The sequence below is a fragment of the Phocoena phocoena genome, chromosome 1 (genome assembly GCF_963924675.1).
Source record: "Phocoena phocoena chromosome 1, mPhoPho1.1, whole genome shotgun sequence".
Taxonomy (NCBI): domain Eukaryota; kingdom Metazoa; phylum Chordata; class Mammalia; order Artiodactyla; family Phocoenidae; genus Phocoena; species Phocoena phocoena.
The window spans coordinates 168,248,495-168,272,610 of NC_089219.1; the positions used below are offsets into that span (position 1 = coordinate 168,248,495).

A 24,116-nucleotide genomic window follows, 5' to 3' on the forward strand; every position below is an offset into this window, starting at 1 on the left:
GCTACTGTGTCAGTGTGTAACAGGAGAATATAAATATGGGGAAACAACAGTGAACAATGCAAGGCAGCATATAGCTACGAGCTAAATAACGTGGTCCAGCAATCAGAAAGGCCAACAAGATCACTTTGGAGCGTTCAGTCCTAGGAGGCTCCATCCAGGAGGCAGGACTCGAAATGATCTATAGAAATGGGATTTTCATAACGTGCAGGGGGAACTTTAAGCAAGAGCACTGCATAAAGATGGGTGGAAACAGCTGAGAATATTCATGGGAAAATATGACCAAGTTGAGTTGAATGACAGGTAATCTAGCAGAGTAGCAGGAAATAGGGGATTGAATTCTTTCTTTCTGTTATATGGGGTGATGACACTCTGGAAACTGTCCTCTAGTTGATGTTTAGGTAAGAGGAAATGATGACTTGTCTAAAAAACTACTTATAAAAAATGTATTAAATCTATTATAGTTAAATCATTTCCAAACAGACCAGCTGGAATGTAAGTGGCTGTATCCGTTCATCCTTAAAGTGGTTATATACATCTGTTTCATAGACCAGAAGGTGATGATCAAATCACATATTTTTTTTAAAAATATGGTTTCCATTAACTGTGTAAGACAATGGGTATTGGGGAGTTTAACCCATTTACAATTAAGGTTATGCTGGGCTTCCTGGTACCTTATTTCATGTTTCTATTTAAAGTGTCTTTATGTTTTCTCTCTCCTTTCCTACTTTCCATAAGCTAAATCAATTCCTTTTCTTCTGTTGGTTTAAAAGTTATACATTTTAGTTTTGTCCTTATATTTCTTGCCCTTAAGTTCCTGAATTTATTTTTGCTTATCACTACAGTTGTCCCTCAGTATCCGCTGGGGATTGGCTCCAGGACCCCCTGTGGATTCCAAGATCTATGGAGGCTCAAGTCCCTTATATAAAGTGGCTGAGTATAGTTGGCCCTCCGTATCCACAGGTCCCGTGTCTTCAGGTTCAACCAAACACGGATGGACAGTGAGAGACAACTGTACCGATTTCTTACCCTTACCCCTACCTTCCCTTCCAAGGCATATGCTTTTTCCTTTAATTTCTATCCCTATCCTCACTTCCTGGATATTATTCAGAATTTTGGTTCTGAATTTTCATTGTTTTTTTTCTTTTTTGCGTATGTTACCACATACACACTTTAATAAGTTAGTTGATTGCTTTCAATTCCCATACATTCTACGGCAAAACTCGACATACCTTTCTCTTACTGTAAGAGTACTTCCTCAAACAGTACAGTGTTTTCAAATGGGTCACTGTATCACAAGAGTTGAGGTACTTTATTCATAAGAATATGCTTATTGTACCTTTATGTTTAAATGACAGTTTGGTTGGGTATAAAATTCTGTGTTCAACGTGCTTTTCTTTTGACACTTTAAATATATATATATTTTTTATCCATTTATCTTCCTGCATCCATCTTACTGTTGAGAAATCAGATGTCAGCCTGCATCTTGCTCCTTTTAAGGTCACCTGCTGTCTCATTCCGGGACCTTTGAAGTTTTTCCTCTTTGCTTTTGGTATCCATATATCCCACTTTAATGAGCCCAGGAGTAGGTTTTCCTTCTTGCTTCTGTTTTCCCTTTTGAGGCCTTTTAATATGAAGTTTTCCATCTTTTTAAACTATTATTTCTTCTTCAAATATTTTCTCCCTTTCATTTTGCCCCTTTTCCTTTCTATACTCCTATTTCCTAAACGTCACTAATTCTACTTCTATCCTTTGTATATCTTAGTTTTTTTTTATATTTTCTCTTTATTCTCTGCTGCTGTCTTATAGGGGGACGTCTCAATCTATCTTCCAGCTCCCATTATATAATTTCTATAGTTTGCTGTTTTAAGCGGATAATGGGAGCTAGCTCTATAAAGTAATTATTGTTGTAGTCTGCCTTCATTCAACAGTTTATTTGTAAACATAAAATTAAATGCACCAATATACTATCAAGTAAATATTACAAACATGAAAACTGAGGCAGGAAAGTTTAATGTACTGTTTTGTGGTAAGGTTAAATGTTATTTTAAGAATTCACAGTTTTTGTTCTTAAATTGCATTTATTAGAAGCTTGGCCCCCTTTGCACGTTCTTTAAGTGTATGATTCACTTTAATATTTTTAAACTTGAAAAGAAAAGATAAAATTTTTAAAAATCTTTAAACAAAAAAATTCTGACAACAAATAACTACAGCATATTGCAATTTGCCAGAATATTTACTCACACTTGGAATAGTTGAAGACTTTTTCCTTTCTGGCCCTACAAGAGGGCTTGTAGTCATCTCACTTTTTGAACCAACTGTTGTGCTGCCAAGTTTACGAGCCACGTCTTTGTCCCACTCCTCTTTCTGCTCACTTTCCACGCTGTTAGCCTGAGGCCTTTTGGTATATGATACGGCAGGGGGAATGGATGGACCAGCTGTAATTTTTTAAAAAGCATAATTAGCTGAAAAGCAACTGACATATTTTCTTCTAACGAACAAAAACTCTATCAAAAATATCTTTATTTGCATACTTTACGCTCTGAACGAAGATTAAACTGTTTGATTACAAAAATTAGGTCGGCCCCTGAAAACGGGATTATATTTATCATTCAATAATATAAAGCTGTGATAACCGGGAATGATACAAGAACATAAACATGTGAACTGTATGATGCTTAACAAAAAATGCAAGTCTGGGCAGACTCAGTCTGTCTTTCCACATATCTGACTTTCCCCCACCATGATCACTAAAGCGTCGTTGCTTCTGATTTGCTGAGATGCTCCGCTGGACCTTCAGGTGAGCAGGGGACTGCAGAGTGCTGTTGTTTAAGTCACTGTTGGGCCGTGACCTCTGACACAAGTTTCCACTGGATAATGATTCACCACCTTCAAACTATAAGAAGAAAGACCACCAACATTTTAAAATTAAAAAAAGTTCATAGAAACCATATGCACGCTTGATTTTTCTAATTTATTCCAAGTCGCACATGGAGTAATCAGAACTAAGAAAATTTAAAAGTTTGGATACAGAACTGCAAGTTGGCAAACAGGAAGGGAGAGAACTGGATACAACATCGTTTCACAAGTACATGTCATCTTCTGTTATCTTGTACAAATGGCTTTGGGTCCTTCTGGGTCCAAATAATAGCTACCAATTATTGAATGGTTATTATATACTAGCCGCCATGCTGAACTTTTTATATATGTTACTTTGTTTAATCATTACAACAAACCTATGATCTATTAACCTGTACTTTTTAGATGGAAAAACTGAGGTTAAGAGATTCAAGAGACATCTTTGGGATTCGAATTCAGGTACAGTTGAGATTCAAACTTAGGATGAAATCTAAAATTTCAACTTCATGCACACACACACACACAAACACACACACATTTTTTGTTTTGTTTTGCTTTCTCCACCACATTTACAGAACAAAATTTGGTTTATTGACTCTGATCAAGAAATTGCATCTGCTTAGAGCTAAGCATGGTGTACTGGGGATTGATACACTTTCCCTCTCTCTGTAACAAAGAAGTATTTTGTTGCCAGCAACCTTCTGACTGAATCACTGGCATTCTAATGGGAAATCGAAATTCATATGTAAAGTTGCTAACGATAAAGAGCAGAGAAATACTGATGATGAAAATTTTAATAGATAACAGCTAACACAGAGCACATAGTAGTGTGGCAGGAGCTGTTCTGAGGACTTGAGAAGTATTAATTCCTTTAAACCCTCTCAGTGACCCTAAGAGATAGGTACTATTGTCATCCTCATTTTATAGATCAGGAAACTGAGGCACAGAGAATTAATTAATTAAATTGCCTAAGTCACACAGCTAGTTAGTGGCTGTGCTGGGGTGGGGGAGGGGTGGGAATTCAAACCCAGTGACCCTGGTTCCAAAGTTCAGGCTCTTACTACTTATAGTAGCTTCATTCATTTATAGTCAATGCAATTCAAACTTCATTTTAATTCATGCACGGGCTGGGTTGTATGCTTATAAAATTAGTGTGTCCTTTATACTTAAATTAATAGGAAGATTAAAGATCTCAGGAGTGAAATCTAAAATCTAGGTAGAGACAGTTCAAAGACTTTAGAGATAACCATTTGTACTATTTCCCACTTCTTAAAATTCTCTTGGCTTGGCTTCTTTGACGCCACTTCCCTAGCTATTAGCATCTCTACTGAAGATCCCTCTCCTCCGCTATAGTAGTACCTACCTGGTAGGGTCACTGAGAGGATTAGATGAATTAATACTTGTAAAGTCCTTAAAACAGTTCCTGGCACATTACTGTGTGGCCCTCCGATGACGAATCCCAAATCTGTTCATGCTATTCAACTCATTCCCTTCAGATCCAGATCTTTATATCCAAATGTCTACTGAACAGCTCCAACCAACAGGAATCTCAAATTCAACCACCCGGAACTGAACAAACCTCCCATCTTCCCACTAAGGTTCACTCTTTTCCTATCTTGGCAAACACATCTTACAAAACCAGTCACCTATGCTAGAAATCTGAGAGTCTCTTATCCTTCATTTCCAACAGGTTATCAAATACTGTTAATTCAACCTCTTACATGTCTTGGCCTGTTGTGGGTGCCTGTCCCCTTATGTCCCTGAGTATCCTGTACATCCCCCTAATCAGAGCACGTTCCACACTGTACCACACTGTGGACCGATTCTCTCCCCTCTAGACTGACGGCTCCTTGAGAGCAGAGACCTTCCAACCTTTCTATTCCAGTACTTAGCATAGTTTCTGGTACAGAGTAGGTTCAATAAATGTCAGCTGAATGTACCGATTCACTAATAGTTACTATCTAATTATAAATAATTTCATCCTACTCTACAAAATGCCTCCCACAGATGTCTAATTTTCAACCAACTGTCAAAGCTCTGGGCTGTTCTTGACTCTCGATTTATACCTTTATATTTTGCTGTCCCAAAGGATCATCAAAGGTTCAATCACAATTGGCAGAGAGTGACTCCCTTGCTCTCTCTCCCTATTATAGACCTCGACTGGCCTTGAGAATTTCCAACTGAATGTATCAAAACACTTGGCACTCTACAAGGCAAAATATATCACCAAAAAACCTTTTCCTGGGTTCCCACCTATACATTTTGTTTTCAACGCTGTCACCTCCTTTTGTTTCAGTTGCTGTCTTTTTCTGCCCACCCAAAATAACCGTGTTACCTCTGGCAGGGCTGTTGCACTTGGGCTGCCAGAGCCATTCTCAAAGACGTGACTGTGAACAGGGCCTCTCAGAGGTAAGCAAGGCACTATGCCTGCTCTTTCAAAACAGAATCTCTCAGTATTCGGAAATAAGGTGAGTTCACAACTCAGCAATTTGAATTTTGACTTCTGATAAATAAGAATGTTAGGGTCTTTGTATTATTTTTGATACAACCTAAAATATATTTGCCAACATTATATCTATACTTAGCTGTGACTTAGCTCAAGAAATATTTCACATTAATCTGAAAAGGTGAAAAACTTACTTCAGGTGGTTTTCTACCTAGAAGAATATAAGTAGCCATGACTTCATCATATTTCTGATTTATTAAGGCATCATTTATCTCATCTCGGGCAAAACCCATGGTGACCATGATGTCTAGAAATAAAAAACAACAAAATTCAAATTTTCTGAAAATGGGTTTATTTTAGTAAAGAAACCAACAAAAATGGGCAAGTTTGCCCACATCGGATATGAAAACTAAATTCTGAACGTTTAAAGTGTAACTTTAATTATAAAACTTCTGGATTACTAATATACAGACACTGTGTAGTTACAGATACTGTACATCCCCAATTTTTCATGCAGAAATTATCTGCACTGGGGGTTAATATATTCACAGGCTACTCCGTTTCTCATTCCCCAGCACATCCTTGAGCTGAGTTCCTTTATCCAGCTCCACGTAGCATCTGTCTCTCTGTGACACACACAGAACACCTTCTCTCTCTCTCGACACACCCTCAGCCACTCATGGAGTGGCTTCTCTCATCTCTTAACAATTTCTGCTTTACTCTTTGGAAGGCTTGAATCCCACAGTTCTTTCTGATCAGATTCCTAACACCCTACAATGCCCCTCCTCAGCCATTCTGCCTTCAAGCCAGACAGGAGATGACTCAACTGTGAGTTGCTGATGGCTCTAGGAATGAAGAGAGGGAACCGGTTGGGAGTAGAGCACTTGACTGGGTGTGGGAGGATGGACCCTGCTGAGATAGTGGGAAACAAAGGGGGAGCCAAAGTGTTCCTCCCTCTAACTCAGGGCCTCTAGGTTTTTGGTTAAAATACATGCTATGTTTTGCTGATATTTATCAGTCTGATCAGTGCTGATTCTTAAATCAGTCATTCCTCCCGTTAGGAATTGCTGAAAGAAAAGAATGAGGTTTATCTACATTATCTTAATTTTTATATTACTGTTGCCAACAACTGGTTTAGGTTATAATATATGAGAACAAAATAAGGAACTTGAATTTTGCAATGTTTAGTGTATATCTGGAGAAAGAAAAGATGATAAAGCAAGTATTTTTCAAATAAAAACTGCTTCCCATTTACATTTTAAACACGGTTTTGGTAGACTAAAGGACTCTCACTTTTAGCCTAGGGACCACCCCTCTCACAGTACTTAAATACTTACCTATTCTTTTTGCATCATTGAAATCTGGTTCAGGCTCAGCATATGGCTTTAGTTCTTCTTCTTCATGACCAACATTCATCCATCGATCTTTCATTATTTGCTAGGAAATAAACTCTACATTATGTTTGGCCAATCAGAACATTCAACCACTTATGTTAGCTCTCTTTTAGTAAATGTGAAACTTATTGGTTCAGTCAACAGGAATCGTGACGTTTTCAAACTAAAGTTACTGTTTCTAGCTTGATTAGCAGGTCAACAGGAGGTGTAAGATTTTGGGACATACTTATAGGTCTTACGACAACTCTAACCATCACCCCACACACTCACCAAATGAACTGATTCAAAATATACTGCCTGCTGTCTATGCTCCTCTAAAAGGAATATTTTCACATTTGAAAAATTTAACATAAAAGCCCACTGATTTTAACCTCTGCTTCATTTTTACATTTGAGATTAATGAAGAGATTTTTTTTTTCCTGGTCTTCCACCAAATATATACCTGTAATTTTGAAATCATCACTTACTAAAACATTAGGAAAGAAGAGATCATGGGAAATGGAAATCAGAGTCAGTAATGACAATATAGCTCAGAGAATATGGGAAGAGAGAACAATCAAGATTTAAGCCTGGAATTAGGAATCAGTAAGAATCAGGGTGAAAACAGACGTTGGTGTGCATTACCAGAGTTCAATTTAAGCTGAGACTGTGAAACAACAGTCAATCCGGGGCTGTTAAAAGGCAACCCAGAGGCGGCAGCCCATGGAATGAGGAAACTACTGGCAAACCATATATCAGATAAGGGGTTAATATCCAGAATCTATAAAGAACTCCTACAACTCAGTAACAAAAAACTGCCCAATTAAAAAAATGGGCAAAGAACTTGAATAGATATTTCTCCAAAGAATATATACAAATAGCCAACAAGCATATAAGATGCTCAACATCACCAATCATCAGGAAAATCAAAACCACAATGAGATATCACTTTGTATCTGTCAGGATGGCCAGTGTTGAAAAAAACGAAAATAACAAGTGTTGGTGAGAATGTGAAGAAACTGGAACCCTTGTGCGCTGTTGATGTGACTGTAAAATGGCGCTGCTGCTGTGGTAAACAGTATGGAGGTTCCTCAATAAGCTAAAAATGGAACTATTATATGATTCAGCAACCCCACTTCTGGGTACCTATCCAAAAGAACGGGAAACAGGATCCATGTTCACTGCAGTGTTATTCAAAATAGCCAAGATGCAGAAACAATCTAAATGTCTGATGGATAGCCCCATACTTACTTCTTATAACCACTTTGAGCAATGGTAATTTAGGTACATCATCCAACTAATTTAAATAAAAGTAGACTCACTACAAATTTAAAAAATAACAATGCTATCACCAAGTCTTTAGTGATCATTCATCAATAAAGTAAAAGTGAGGCTTCCCTGGTGGCGCAGTGGTTGAGAGTCTGCCTGCCGATGCAGGGGACACGGGTTCGTGCCCCGGTCCGGGAGGATCCCACATGCCGCGGAGCGGCTGGGCCCGTGAGCCATGGCCGCTGAGCCTGCGCGTCCGGAGCCTGTGCTCCGCAACGGGAGAGGCCACAACAGTGAGAGGCCCGCGTACCGGGGAAAAAATAATCATAATAAAAATAAATAAATAAAGTAAAAGTGTCAGGGAGGGTGCACATCAGGAGAAAATAAATTTTGCAAAGCAGAGCTGTAAATTCCTGCCACATGATTTTCCAAAATATCAAAGTCCTTCCTGTGCCTCATCTGCCTCCTCCCAAATAGTATGTCTGGCAGAAGCCTAGACAGTAATCAGGCAGCAGCATCTGCAGGAGGAAAATCCTGTTGCTGGCAGAGTTTCCTAGCTTGTGTGGTGAATGCATAAAAATCCTCAAAGAATATGATGAACCACTTGGGACAGCTACACAGTACAGCCAGCCCTCCGTGTCTGTGGGTTTAGCATCCTCAGATTCAACCAACGATAGACAGAAACTATTCAGAAAAAAAAAAATTCCAGAAAGTCCCAAAAAGCAAAACTTGAATTCGTGACATACCAGCAACAATTTACACAGCACTTACACTGTCTTAGGTGTCATAATAATCTACAGATGACTTAAAGTATATGGGAGGATGTGCACAGGTTATATGCAAATGCTACACACCGTTTTATAGACGGGACTTGAACATCCACGGAGGTTCCTGGAACCAATCCCTGTAATCCAGCCCATCTAGTCCTTGACAACTTTACTCACGTCCGCAGCTGGCTGCACAAATATGTGGAGGTGGCAGCTCAGATAGTGCTTAAAAATGGAAGTCTTGAAAAACGTTTAAAACAAATCGATAACATAACACGACATTATAACTTAACTACACTTCGATAAAATAAATTAAAAAAAGAACAACCAAATCTATAACAAACCCCACCTCTCCACACAAACACATCAGTACACACAAAGGGATCTAACTGTCCTTTTATCAACACATTACATTTTGGGGGCAGCTCTCTGAGTGTCTGTTATTATTACGATGAATGAGAATGGGCAAACAAGAAAACTAACAAACATAAGCTAGACATAAATACTTCTGCTTTTTCAAATGAGCTGAACTTAAGTCCTTAGTGATGTTCTCAAATTTAAGAGCACAATATATATTTTTTAACATCTTTATTGGAGTATAATTGCTTTACAATGGTGTGTTAGTTTCTGCTGTATAACAAAGTGAATCAGCTATACCTAGTACACAAACATCCCCATATCCCCTCCCTCTTGCATCTCCATCCCACCCTCCCTATCCCACCCCTCTAGGTGGTCACAAAGCACTCAACGGATCTCCCTGTAAGAGCACAATATTAAGAGTTTGAAAATAATAACCAATGGACTGAGATTTATAAATAGTAGAATCCCAAGTAAGTGGAGGTTAGATGCTGGAAGAGTTAAGTAAGAGGTTATCCTGCCAGGAGGAACTGGAAGAGAGGCAAAAGCCTGCGAGTGATCCAGGCAAACGAGCAGGGCATGTGGGGGACAGCGCGTCAGTATGACTACACAAGGCGGGAGCCGGAGCAAGAGCAGGGTGGAAAATTAATAGGGACCAAATCATGAGGCTTCCTTTCAATTGGATAAAGGATATCTTTGAAGAGTGTGATTTTGCAAAGTCTCTCCAGCCAGTGTGTGGAGAGTCATTCAACACTGGAGACTCAGAAATCCACTAAGAGGCTTTTGCTGGAATCTAGGAGGGAGAAGATACCAGCCCGCTCTAAGGGCAGGCAGTGGCAATGGGAAGAAAGACATTTTCAGTATTTGGCTGGTAAAAATCAACAGAACTCTGTGATTGGAAGCGAGGGGAGAGATGAAAGAGCTCAGGGAAAATGAAGGCGATGATGAGGCTTCTGGTTTAGACAACTGAGTAGAGGCTGATACCATTTACTGAGACACCAAACTCGGGAAGAGAGGTCGAATGGACCGGGAAAGATGGAGCTCAGGTTTAGACAAACTGAGTGTGAGGTGCTTCGGCATATCCAAACAGACATGTCCTGTCAACACTTAGTTTATTCTAAAGCCCAGGAGAAATCTGGGCTAGGGATGGAGATTTAGAAAGCAGCCAACAGATGAGGACAGAGTGGTGGGATTCTCCAGAAGAGTGAATCGAGGGAGAATGAATACTAGAGGCTTAAAGAATGCCAGCATTACCAGCATATAAGGGCTGCAAAGAAAAGTAATCCCAAAAGTAAATGGGGGGAGGAAAAATCTGTACGGAGTGACATGCAAGGCAACGCGAGAGTTTTTCAAAGAGGAGGCAGCTGTGTCCTGTCAAACAAATAAGGTAATAACTAAAAAAGTAATCTGTTGTGTTTACGACAAAGACAGATGAGTTTACTGAGGGTGGCTTCACCGAGTGGTGGAGATGGGAATCAGAAGGCAACGCACAGAGGCAAATGGACAGATGAGAAACTGGTGACTGCCGGTGGAGATACTTTTTAAAAAGTCTGGCCAGAAAGGGGGGAGCAAGAAAGAATACTGGATGGGGACTGTGAGGTTGAAGGATGCCTTTTTTAAAAAGCCAGAAGCTCTTTAGGTATGGATAAAGGCTGAGGGAAAGGAGTTAGCAGAGGAGGTTAGGATGGTACAGAAGAGAAAGCTTTACTGAAGGAATAAGGTACTGGGAAGGCACATCACACGTGCTAAATCCAGCACCGGAATGAATGGGTAATTCTTGCACAAGAGAAGACACCTCTCCACTGCAACAGGGAACTAAGGAGGTGGGTGGGGTTCAGACAGTACCATTAAGAGTATGGTGGCAGGAAATGGAGTTCATGACTACTGGTTTCTGTTTTCTCAGTGGAGTAGAAGATAAGGATCTTTGCCTGGAATGTTTCCCCCTATTTTTTCCACCTAAGTTCCTTTTTATCTGTCTTACAATGTCCACACAAAATCTGGGCTCCTTCTATCATTGTCTTTCATGGTACTCTGATCTTTGTGTACAATTATGTAACCTGTCATTATGTAAATATTGTGTTTACCTGTTAATTATCTCCGCTATTAGACCATAAAGCCAAACAAAGAATGACCTGCATCTGATTTGCTCAGTATTGCATATCAAGCACCTAAACATACCCAGCACTTAAATGCTCAATGCATATTTGTAGACTGAAGGAATAAAACCTCTTGTCTGTGTTACTCATCTGTCCTTCCTCTGTGTTCCCATGGAACTCTGTATATTTCCTATTGTGACTGTTATCACATTCTACCTTTTATCACAGCTCCTTCACTATATTTAAAGTCCTTGAGGATAAGGACTGTGCCTTGTGCTATCTTTCTCAGCACAAATGCTTGTTTGTTGCTTTTGAACAGGGCAGTGTTTTAAAATAAGCCTGGACAGAAGCCTTGAGTAAAATTAAATGTAGAGAAGAGATTAACAACAAGAAGACAGCTTAGGAAGTCACTAAAATGCCCAGGAGATAGAGAACAGAGAAGTGAACTGGACAGGATGAAACAGAAGAAAGAAAACCTGTAGAGGCACAATCTATAGCACCTGATGACAAAATTCGTTGTTGTTTTTTTTAACAGCTTTATTGGAGTATAATTGCTTTACAATGGTGTGTTAGTTTCTGCTTTACAAAAAATGAATCAGTTATATATATACGTATGTTCCCATATCTCTTCCCTCTTGCATCTCCCTCCCTCCCACCCTCCCTAACAAAATTCGTTTTGAGAATGAGGGAAAGGATGAAATCCAAGAGGGGTCTGAGGATTTTAACTCAGGTGCCGGGAGGAACAGAGTATCCCTAAGTAAAAAATACAAGAGCAATAACAGATTTGATAGTGGAAGACAAAATATTAAAAGCAAAATTAAGATAATCTAAATTTTCTGATGCTTCTCAATTAAATGGTGTGTATTTGGTGCTCATTTCACAACCATTATTATCTGTCCACATCAAGGAAAAATATATATATATGTGGACTAAACCCTGAGGTAATTTGTCTTTTATCTGGGGAAATAAGATTTACTCACCAAACCTGAAAATATTTGAATACACAATGGATTTACCTGTTCAGGAGTGTGCTATTAGCAGTGAGTATTAATAAAGATGAAAAAGAGTAACTTGCAGTGTGGGCTGCAGTTTTCAGGGAAGGAATCCCAAGAAGTTAGGAGGTGAACTCACTCTCCAAATATAGGTAATATCTGGACTGGTGAACAAGTGAAGGAAGATGTGAGGGAGGAACAGTGAGGCATCCTCTCCTTTGACTTGGAACAGAGGTAACATGCAATGAAAGAACAGGAGATAAAGTGAGTATCCTCAGATGATGAATTTAAACTTGATCTGATCGGCAATGGGGAAATGCTACATTTTATTAATGAAGAAGATAAGCAACATTTTAGAAACAGCACCGGGAAAGGAACGATCTGAGGAACACAGAAGGAGCACTGACTCTGCTAGTCTTCACACAAAATCAGATTTGAGGCCGGGCTGATCCAGGGAAGGTGGAAAATCAAAGTGAAAAGAAAAGGCCGCTGGGCGGTGATGAGAGAAAGAACACAGTTTCGCTTTCCTGTCTTAACTGTTCTGATCTCTGGGGGTCGCCGAGTCCACGTAGCAAAGTTTGTCTCCTTAAAAACAGTTGTGTTTCAAAGCAAAATAAAAATAATCTGAGGAAAAATTTCCTTCAGTAAAAGGAGTGGGAGGTAACAGTAGGAAGAAAGAAGATCTGCTTAAGGGAAAAAAGAAGCAGAATTAACTCTACTAGTTCTAAATCTGAAGGTCTTTTAGAGGAGTAAGGCACAGAGGGCAACAAAATAGGGATAGAGGAAAGGGAAGAGCATGCAGAAGTACTTGTCTTCAGTGCGTGAACCTCACGCCCACTCAAAATTCCTCCATGGGAATCGCACGGTTAACATTCAAAGCCAAGGGAGAAGTAAGTGTCCCCAGGAAATGGTGGTGCTGGTGACCGTGGAGTTCATGCAACCCTATTCCTGGTGGTTTCAGGCAGTGTAAACCACTGGCCAACACACTGCACTAGACCAGTTCAACAAACTAGTCCATTTCAGGTTTCATTTGAGATATCTCAACATGAGAAACAAGACGTCCAACAAGATTGCAAACTTGAAGAAAGTTTACCCTAGCTATCACTGTCACTGAACAGAAATGACTACTTGCTGAGAAGTTCTAACAAAATAATTGATTCAGATGAATTATAAAGAGTTAAACAAATGACCAATGGAAATATACACATAGGTCCACACTAAAAAATTATAGACTTTAGGCTGGCCAGATGAAAATAATTTTTCTTAAATGGTTTCAACCTTTGTAAAGTATACCATATGCTTCTGAATTTGTACTTAGAAATTTTCATTAGAAAAATGGTTATTATTCTTATTAATTGTCTTTTGCTTTACTGTCACTTGAACTGGGCAGACAGAAGCAAGATTTTAAAGATTATCTTAGCAGCGGCTGAAAAAGGTGTTAAAAGTAAAAATAAATACTTTTTGAGGAGGACCAAAGATGAGGGAGAAAGGGCAACAATGAGGAACTTTGCTTTAGGCTCAAATTTTGTTATTATTTTGAAAGGTAACACAGTCCATCTTACTTAAGGACTGGAAAAATGAAAGAATATACAAAGAGGGGGTAGCAGGAAAAAATTTCAGTATCTTTCTAAAAAAAATCCAGACACACCAATATTCAAATAAATAGGAAAAAACCCAGCATAAAACACAAATCCTTTGAAAATCATGTGTGATACTGTCCCCCCCATTATGAGTACAATTAGGAAGAGGTGACAGTACTCATATATACAACCTGAAAAAATTATGTTAACTGTTTAGATCTAGAAGCAACTATGGGTCAAGCAAGTAGAACGTGAAGTTATTTAAAATAAAGATTCTTTAAATCAAACTTCAATATTAGCAAATTACATAGTGAAGACTACAGTTTCATCAATAACTCATGATACTCAACTAACACCGAAAAAATACATCAAGTTCCATTTCTTAAAATATGAGAATTAACAGGGAAATATTTCATATCAAAATGTACGAAGCTGATACAAGTCTATAAAGCTGATTAACCAGATTCCTTTAAACAAGCAGTTTAGGGACACAGAGAGCTTACATATGAAGAAGGACACTTAACCTATTTATTAAAAATATTGAACATTATCTCTAATGAAAGAAATACAAATTAAAGCAATTATGACAAACTGCATTACTACCATAAAGGCATCAAATACTAGAAATTACTTTTATCCAATACTGAAACAAGCTGTGCAGAATATGTACCTTCAAATGCCTTAGTTAACACACAATCTTTTGGCAATGATACACAGGACCTAGCAGACTGTTTATACCCTTTGACCGAGTAATTACTGTCTGGAGAATTTATCTAAGCATACGTCCCAAAGGGAAAAAGTACATCACATTATTTTTAGCAAAAACAATGAGAACAACTCACATGTGGAACAAGCAGAGAATAAATAAACTTTGATACATAATCCAAGGAGAACAACATAGCTATTGACAGGGAAGGCAGTCACTCTCATGATAAAGCAAAGAGGACATACTAAAAACGTTTAAGTTAAAAAAAAAGAATGCAACATGACATGAAAACATTATTACTGAATAAAAATTTATGTTTACACACTGAAGACTGGTGTTTTGAAAACAGCTGCTTTTTATACTTTATGAATTTTTTGGTTGTAAAGTTGATAATAAAGTAGGTATGAAAATAAAAGCGAAGACTAATATAATTTTTGACATCATTGTTATTTCAAGGGGAGTTTCTTAAGATTTGGTATAAAGAAATCCTTTATTTTTTTTTCCCCAATGGTGTCAGGTTTCTCTGGAAAATCATTTCTGGGAATTGTGAAGCAGACCAGCCTTTGTATGCTGATATCTGCAATATTATGATAATATTTCCAATGTAGACTCATGGTTCCATGGCTGGAAAACTTAATTTTGAGAAGGTGGAACAGGAAGTTCCAGACTATATTCAAATACATCAAGTTGAGCTTCTGATGAGCAAATGTTTTCATAATAATAACTTGCTTTCACATTCAAGTCAGAGAATTCTAATACTTTAATCCTTCATATTTTAATGCTAAGGATGAAAGACTTAAATATTTGGCCACTGTAAATTAATCATAGTTAAGACATGAAGCATATCTTATCAATCGTCCATAGAGATTTGTAAAATCTACTCCCCCCAGATAATTTTTGTTCTTTATGGTCTTTTTGTTCCTCTCATTAGCTGAGCTGATGCCTCAACTCTGGACATTTTAAGTGACATTCAGGTAAACTTGGCTCCAATGATAAAAATGGGTCATAAAGCAGGATCAAGGGAGGCTTATGTTCCTACAAAATTTTAGAACTTGTATGAGTGTCAACAATTTTAACTATTTCACACAGTTTTCCATTATAATGGTTGAAAGTAAGTTTAGAAGAGCGGTAATATGAAAGTGGGCTTTTTTACCGCACAGATTTCTCTTTTAAAACATTACAACATATCCTTTGACCCCCAAAGAAAAAAACCCACAAAAATCATAGGAAGTAACTAATCACATTTAAACAAACAATTCAGTAAAAAATATCTGATAATTGATTTACTGGTATAAAACATTTCAAATAATTTCCCAATGGAAGTCACCATCCCTTAACTTCCATCAAAACATCATATTGTATCTTTTAGTGAAAAGTACTGTGGTAATCCAATTACAAAGCCCAAACTAACCTGAGAGCTCTGTACACAGGGATGGCTCACTATAAGGCTGCCTCCTAACCAGCATGGAGTCCATGCCAGAAGGCCCCCATTGCTACACTAAAAAAGTACAGTTTAAATGAGGTTAATTCTCTGAATTTTCTACCCTATCTATTAAGGCAAATAAATGAAGACAAAAAGTACTAGTGAACAATACATGCTGAACCTCTGAAATTATCTTAGTACAGGCTAAAATATTTTTAAAAACAGATGGGAAAAATGCTTAATAAGTTGTTCTGACTGCAGTGTCACAAGGAAAAAAGATTAGACATTTTGGTTATATGAACCTCTGATGTTACTGGCTGTAACATACTTAGTACTTTTTTAACAGCGTCTGTTATTATAAATAACCTCACATATGTGGAATGTATGTAGGCAACACAACATTGTGGTAAGAAATGAAATACCTGTTTCCAATATGTTCTACTTAAATATTTGCAAATTTTCTGTACTGATGATGAGAGGGTTCTATTAAATTTTTTACTATCGGGTACAGCCATGAAGTATTCACTGGATTCAAATTTCACTATCTTCTTTTATCCTTGAAATATCTGTACTTACTAAATACAAGGTTTCTATATTGGACCAAGCAATTTGTGACAGAGACTAGGTTTTCCTTCTTCTTCAACTAAGTCAATTTTATCCCTATTTTGATGTTGTTTTAATTTAAGACTTCACTGCAGGACAAAGAAGAAATAAAACTCTTTAGCCAAACCTACTGCACAACCTTTGAGTAGTGAAAGCATGATGTGACTTTCTCTAGATCTAAATAAAAGGCAAATGAGATGATCTGGCAATTTTCCTTAAAAAACGTGGGGAAAAATTATTGAAATAATGCTCTGTAGTTCCTTGAATATTTTAATTGTTAGACTTTAAATATGGAGTGGTAAAAATTACTTACTTCCAAGCTGCCTCTCTTGATTGGATTCAGCACTAATAATTTCTTCAGGAGGTTTTCACAGTCAGTGGACATATAGAAGGGAATACGGTACTTCCCTCGTAAGACTCGCTCCCGCAGTTCCTTACAAAGCAAAAGAAAGCACGTATCACTGGCTCATGAAATCACTGTGCTTGGGGATAGAACATTAATATCAAATTTAGCTGATACCTTTAAATTCTGGCCGTCAAAAGGCAAGGACCCACTGACTAACGTGTAGAGAATGACGCCGAGACTCCACACGTCCACTTCAGGCCCGTCGTACTTCTTCCCTTGGAAAAGCTCAGGGGCAGCGTAAGGCGGGCTTCCACAAAATGTGTCCAACTTGCTCCCGACTGTAAATTCATTACTAAAACCAAAGTCAGCAATTTTAATATTCATATCAGCATCAAGGAGAAGGTTTTCAGCCTAAGAGGAAAATAATAAAAAGGACAATGTAAAGAGCCTACATAAAATAAAACGTTCAATGTAAACATCTATTTCTTGTCTCTCATTTTTAAGTGTAACATCAAATTGAGAAGCCCAGTAGAGTACTTCAATGTGTAACTTCTCAGAATTACATTTATATAAAACTGAATTTTAACACTATATAGGAAGCTTCCATTTATATGCATATATGTAACTGTTTAAGAAAGGTTACTTAAAAACCGTTTTCTTCCATAGGTCATTTTAAACCTAATTTTTTTCCTCATGGTAAGAAACATCCTGGAATTGCACCTTAATATGACCTATTCTAAAGAATGTAAGTCAACATAACACTAATCCATCTTGGGCTTAAACCAACAAATTTACCCAAATATGCTGTTTAATAGAGTATCACTGGTTAATGCAAGCCTCAAGCATATATTTAAACTAACTCCCAGTCAGGGGTTCTATGACTACTGAATTGATTCCTTGTCCTTTCTTGCAAAATGCATCCTCAACAAAGTTCTTTTCTCAGTAAAAGAAAAACAACACAGCCTCCATTGGATCTTATCTGTTTTAAGCCTCCTTTTGCTTTTCTAAAACTAGATTCTCTTCTAGGGGTTTATTATGGTAGAAAGAAGTGATTTCTCCCATGTTTTAAAATGTCGGTTTTCTAAAATCTTCCTAAATCAGAATCATTCAATGAAAAAATTTAAATGTACCTTTTATAAATGCAAGCAATTCAATAAAGGATTTGCTTTTGCACATGTTTTGTTTCAAACTCTGTTACAATTGACAGACCAATGAAGTTATAGCTTAGTTTGTAGATGTGTTTTATCAGGTTACAAAAAGGAGTAAAATTTGACTAAAATGAAAATCAGAGTTCTCTACAGTTTATACCACTGGAGGGTCCAACAGTCAGCAGACCCAAGCACTTTGCCCATCATATAGCTCTTCCCTCGCCTACTTCCTCCTTTTCCTTTTTAAAGGAATACTACCTTGGGATATTTGTTTTCATCTTGTTTCAGAAAATACACATCTAACACCCAAAAATATGCAAAAAATGTGGTATCACTTATTACATAAATATTATAACAGCACACAGATTTGGGAGATTTATATTAGATCTTAACATTATGGACTGTGCGACAAAACCAGGTTACTCTGATGTTCTGATGTAAGGGCCTGGTCACTGTAAATTTCTGAGGCTGTCTTGGAGCAAGCTAGACTTTTCCCAGTCTCTCTGAAGATGTCTGGATGGATAGCAAAGTACCCAAGGCTGCCTCAGAAGAGGAGAGATGGCGAGGGTTTTGAGGTTTCCTCCCAAGAGCATACAGGAAACTCCTGGGTAATGAACATGATTTTTTGCAGATATTTTCCATATAAGAAATGAGATGACAAACTAGGAGTCAAACACACAGGCAGGGAAATAAATAGCCCTCTTCTTTCTCTTTCTTTGAAGCAGTGATTTCCCTTAAAATAGCTAAGGGAGGAAACAGAAATAGAAATATTTGGAGCAGGAGAAAATCTGTAAGCTCAGAACAATGGAGTCAAAATATAGGATGAGACTTTCAACAACTGTTTAGGACAATGTATTCAAATATAACACAAACTAGTGCTAGTAATTGACAGAGGCAATGGGAAAAGAAGTTGGAAAAAAAAAAAGACCTCCTAGGTATGGAACATGCAAGTTAACTTTGGAAAAATAGAGAAAAAGGAAAAAAAAAGAAAACTTTCTTAGACAAGGAATCTTCTACCTTCGTTCAAAAAGAAAAGAATCCATTTGGTCCCAACCATTCTTTCTTTTTTTAAATTATTTTATTTTTTAAAATAAAAATTATGTATATTTAAGGTATAACACATGATAATTTGATATACATACAAACAGTGAAATGATTACTTAAGTCAAGCTACATACTTCCTCACAGTTACCTTTTTTTTTTTGATAAGTGTGATGGGAACACCTGAAATCCCTCTTAGCAAACTTCCAGTATTCAATACAGTATTATTAACTTTTTGGATTAGACATCAAAAGCTCAGGCAACCAAAGCAAAATTAAACAAGTAAGACTACATCAAACTAAAAAGCTTCTGTACAGCAAAGGAAACCATCAACAAAATGAAAAGACAACCTATAGAATGGGAGAAAATACTAGCAAACCACATATCTGATAAGGGGTTAATATTCAAAATATGTAAGGAATTCATGTAACTCAATAACAAAACAACGAACAACCAGATTAAAAAATAGGCCAAACACCTAAACAGACATCTGATTTCATTTCCCCATGAAATGAAACATGGCTCCCATGTTCACTGCCACAAACATTTCCTGACTATCACATATTTCTTATTCCAAAGTATGCTAGTTTATACTAATCATATGCATTCAAGATTCATAAAAACATTTAAAACTTTCCTGATTTCTTTGAACTTTAATGTGAGGATGAGCACTGGCTCTTACATCAGACAAATCTGGATTTGTGCCCTGACCCTGCTTCTGATGGAATGCGGCCTCGGGCATTTTTAATTAGGGACAAAGTTCCTCATTTATGTTATTAAAAGAAGCTAATTAATGCAATCAAATCCTCTAGTCTTTAATGCTAGATAACTTTTCATCCACATTTTCTTCATTTCCTCAGTGAAAATACTGCCTTTTAAGAAAACATTCCTGGGCTTCCCTAGCGGCACAGTGGTTAAGAATCCACTTGCCAATGCACGGGACATGGGTTTGAGCCCTGGTCTGGGATGATCCCACATGCCGTGGAGCAACTAAGTCCGTGTGCCACAACTACTGAGCCCGCATGCCACAATTACTGGAGGCCACGCACCTAGAGCCTGCGCTCCACAACAAGAGAAGCCACTGCAATGAGAAGCCCATGCACCAAAACGAAGAGTAGCCCCACTCGACGCAACTAAAGAAAGCCTGCATGCAGCAAGGAAGACCTAATGTAGCCAAAAATAAATAAATAAATAAATTTATTTTAAAAAAAAAGAAGAAGACATTCCTCTGATTTATGTCAGAGCATGTTTTGCCTATGTTCTCTTCTAGGAGTTTTATGCCTTATATTTAGGTCTTTAAACCATTTTGAGTTTATTTTTGTGAGGGTGTGAGGGAGTGGTCTAATTTCATTGATTTACATGCAGCTGTCAAGCTTTCCCAACACCACTTGCTAAAGAGACTGTCTTTTCTCCACTGTATATTCTTGCCTCCTTTGTCTTTTTCATAGATTAACTGATCGAAGACATGTGGGTTTATTTCTGGGCTCTCTATTTTTTTTTTGGCCGCGCACGCAGCTTGTGGGATCTTAGTTCCCCAGCCAGGGATCGAACCCGGGCCCTTGGCAGTGAAGGCTCTGAGTCCTAACCACTGGACCACCAGGGAATTCCCTGGGCTCTCTATTCTGTCCCACTGATCTGTTTTTACACCAATACTGTTTTGATTACTGTAGCTTTGTAGTACTGTCTGAAGTCTGGGAGGGTTATGCCTCCAGCTGTGTTCTTTATCCTCAGGATTGCTTTGGCAATTCTGGGACTTTTGTGGTTCCATATAAATTTTAGGATTATTTGTTCTAGTTCTGTGAAAAATGTCATGGGTATTTTGATAGGGATTACATGAAATTTGTAGATTGCTTTGGGTAGTGTGGCCATTTTAACAATATTAATTCTTCCAATCCAAAAGCATGGAATATCTTTCCATTTCTTTGAATCATCTTCAATTCCCTTTATCAATGTTTTATAGTTTTCAGCATATAGGTCTTTCACCTCCTGGTTAAGTTCATTCCTCAAGGCAAAAGAAATAAAAGAAAAAAAATAAACAGATGGCACCTAATCAAACTTTATAAAGTTTTTGCGCAGCAAAGGAAACCATCAACAAAATGAAAAGACAACCAAAGGAATAGGAGAAAATACTTGCAAATGATATGACCAACAAGAGGTTAATATTCAAAATACACAAACAGCTCACACAACTCAATATCAAAAAAATCAAACAAAAAAATGGGCAGAAGACCTAAATAGTCATCTCTCCAAAGAAGACATACAGATGGCCAACAGGCACATGAAAAGATGCTCAACGTCACTAATTATTAGAGAAATGCAAGTCAAAACCACAATGAGGTATCACCTCACATGGGTCAGAATGGCTATCATCAAAAAGTATACAAATATTAAATGCTGGAAAGGCTGTGGAGAAAAGGGAACCCTTGCACACCGTTGGTGGGAATGTAAGTTGGTGCAGCCACTGTGGAGAAGAATATGGAGATTCCTTAAAAAACTAAAAATAGAGCTACCATATGATCCAACAATCCCACTCCTGGGCATATATCTGGAAAAGATAAAAACTCAATTCAAAAAGATTCATGCACCCCAATGTTCATAACAGCACTACTTACAATAGCTATGACATGGAAACAAACCATGTGCCTATCAACAGATGATTGGCTTAAGAAGATGTGGTGTGTGTGTATGTATATACACACAATGGAATATTACTCAGCCATAAAAAAGAATGAAATAATGCCATTTACAGCAACATGGATGGACTAGAGAATATCATACTAAGTGAAGTCAGAAAGAAAAAGACAAATATTACATAATATCATTTATATGTGGAATCTAAAAAATAATACAAATGAATCTATATACAAAACAGAAACAGACTCACAGACATAGAAAACAAACTTATGGTTACCAAAGGGGAAAGGAAGCAGGGGAGGAATAAATTAGGAGTATGGGATTAATAGATACATACTACTTTACATAAAATAGATAAGCAATAAGGATTTACTGTATGGCACAGGGAACTATATTCAATACCTTGTAATAACCTATAATGGAAAATAATCTGAAAAATATATATATAACTGAATCACTTCACTGTATACCTGAAACTAACATAATACTGTAAACCAACTATACTTCAATTAAAAAAAAAAAAGAAAGAAAATACTACCTTTTATAAAAAGTTGCTGTGAGAATTAAATAAAAACTAATTTCCTTGTACAGTGCCTGGCACAATTAGGCAATCAAAAAGACATCTCTAGTAGTATCACATATCTGTTAATAATTAAGAAATTTTTGTAATAAAACCAATCACTTACCTTAAGATCACGGTGAACAATGCACTTTTGATGACAATACTGTACAGCAGATACAATCTGAAATAAATATTTGGATAAAAGATTCAAAATTATTATAGTAAAAACATCTCAATTTTCCCCCAATTATCATTCCAATTTAGAGAAATCACTAACTTGGATTTTAAAGTTACGTTTAGCAATTTCACTGTTCCTTTATTTCAGAAAACCATACATATTAAAGTTATGAAATTTTCACTTTTAAATGTGGACAACGTGCAAAAGTAGTATTCTCTTGCTAAAATACACTAAAATATTTATCAGAGTCCATGAAGATTTCTTTATGGGTTGTTATATTTCTGTTCACATGATACAATGTATACACTTTGTAGTTTTGGTCAAATGGTTTATCCCACTGTTGAAATAAGAATTCTGGCACACATGAATCAGCATTCCAAGATAGCTGGCTCAAGTGCAAAATGCAAAACTGTATTTTAGGAATTATATTAAATGTGTTCAAGGCATGTTTCTTCAGCGAGGTCAACTGACTAAGAATTTATCAACAGGGTTTAGCAATACCTTATTTTTGTCTCTTCATATAGTATAAAGCAAAGGAAAAATTTGTGAGCCTTTAAAGGAAACCTAATTATCAAAAGAAAAGAGGTAAAAATGAAATCTAATCTTAAACTTGCCACTAATTCAGCTGGGCAAAGCATTCTACCCTTGTAACTAGATTTTGTACACCATCTTAATTTTTAATCATTACATAGGGCTCTTCGGGGATGAGTGCTAAACAGGAAAGAACCCAATGGTTTAAGTAACTAGATTTTGTACACCATCTTAATTTTCAACCATTACATAGGGCTCTTCGGGGACGAGTGCTAAACAGGAAAGAACCCAATGGTTTAAGGGCCAAAGATACCAATGAGAAATAGGTTATAAGCAATTCTATGATAGTTATACGCTTTATTACATAAAATACAGCAAAGGAAACAATCTGATAGCAATCAACTAAGCGTTACTTTGTACATATAAGTGTATCTGATGTACAGGAGGGCCATTTTAATGCACAGCAGAACATTCAATTCTGTGGATTCAGTTAAACGTAAACACAGTTTGGATGTTGAATATTGGTTAGGCATTAACAAATGGGGACAGAAATGAAATTTTTTTTTTTTTTTTCGGTACACGGGCCTCTCACCGCTGTGGCCTCTCCGGCTGCGGAGCACAGGCTCCGGACACGCAGGCTCAGCGGCCATGGCTCACGGGCCCAGCCGCTCCGCGGCATGTGGGATCTTCCCGGACCGGGGCATGAACCTGCGCCCCCTGCATCGGCAGGTGGACTCTCAACCGCTGCGCCACCAGGGAAGCCCCAGAAATGAAAATTTTGAAAGTGTAAAGGTGATGTGAAGTATCACCATGCTAATAGGATACTGGTTAGAAAAAAAAAAAACTTCCAAGTAGTACAAGTGAAACTGGTATTTCAGTATTATAAAATTATTTTAATGTATATTATAATGGTTCAAAGACAGAGAAGACATAAATTCAAAACAAAATCAACACACAGTGAGTAAGATGTAATTCAATTAAATTCATTTTGATTCAACGGTCAGTTTATTGAGTGCCTGCTATGTGCAAGGAAATGTGCTAGTTGCTGGGGGAATACAAAAATGTGTTCACGCACCCTACATGCACGCTGCCTTTCAGGAGCTTACAGTCTGATTAGGAGGAAAAAACATGTTTATGAGTAACTATACATACTACAAAGTAGAATCATAGAAGCCGAGGTACAAAGAAGTGAGGGAATCATAAAAGAT

At 37.4% G+C, this 24,116-nt stretch overlaps 1 protein-coding gene across 8 annotated transcripts in view; it reads right to left on the reverse strand.

Annotated features, from left to right (window-relative positions):
* The window catches only part of MARK1 (microtubule affinity regulating kinase 1), a 142,362-nt gene that overhangs the window by 15,164 nt on the left and 103,082 nt on the right, over window positions 1-24,116 (reverse strand). For 6 of the 8 annotated variants that reach the window (XM_065883718.1, XM_065883737.1, XM_065883728.1 and 3 more), the window contains 7 exons: window positions 22,324-22,380; window positions 16,989-17,225; window positions 16,782-16,901; window positions 6,640-6,739; window positions 5,497-5,609; window positions 2,740-2,893; window positions 2,242-2,435 (listed from right to left, as the gene is read on the reverse strand). In XM_065883718.1, the coding sequence (XP_065739790.1) occupies window positions 2,242-2,435; window positions 2,740-2,893; window positions 5,497-5,609; window positions 6,640-6,739; window positions 16,782-16,901; window positions 16,989-17,225; window positions 22,324-22,380 (975 nt within the window). Of the gene's footprint in view, window positions 1-2,241; window positions 2,436-2,739; window positions 2,894-5,492; window positions 5,610-6,639; window positions 6,740-16,781; window positions 16,902-16,988; window positions 17,226-22,323; window positions 22,381-24,116 lie in introns of all 8 variants that reach the window. The other 2 variants (XM_065883746.1, XM_065883778.1) reach the window with 2 other exon arrangements.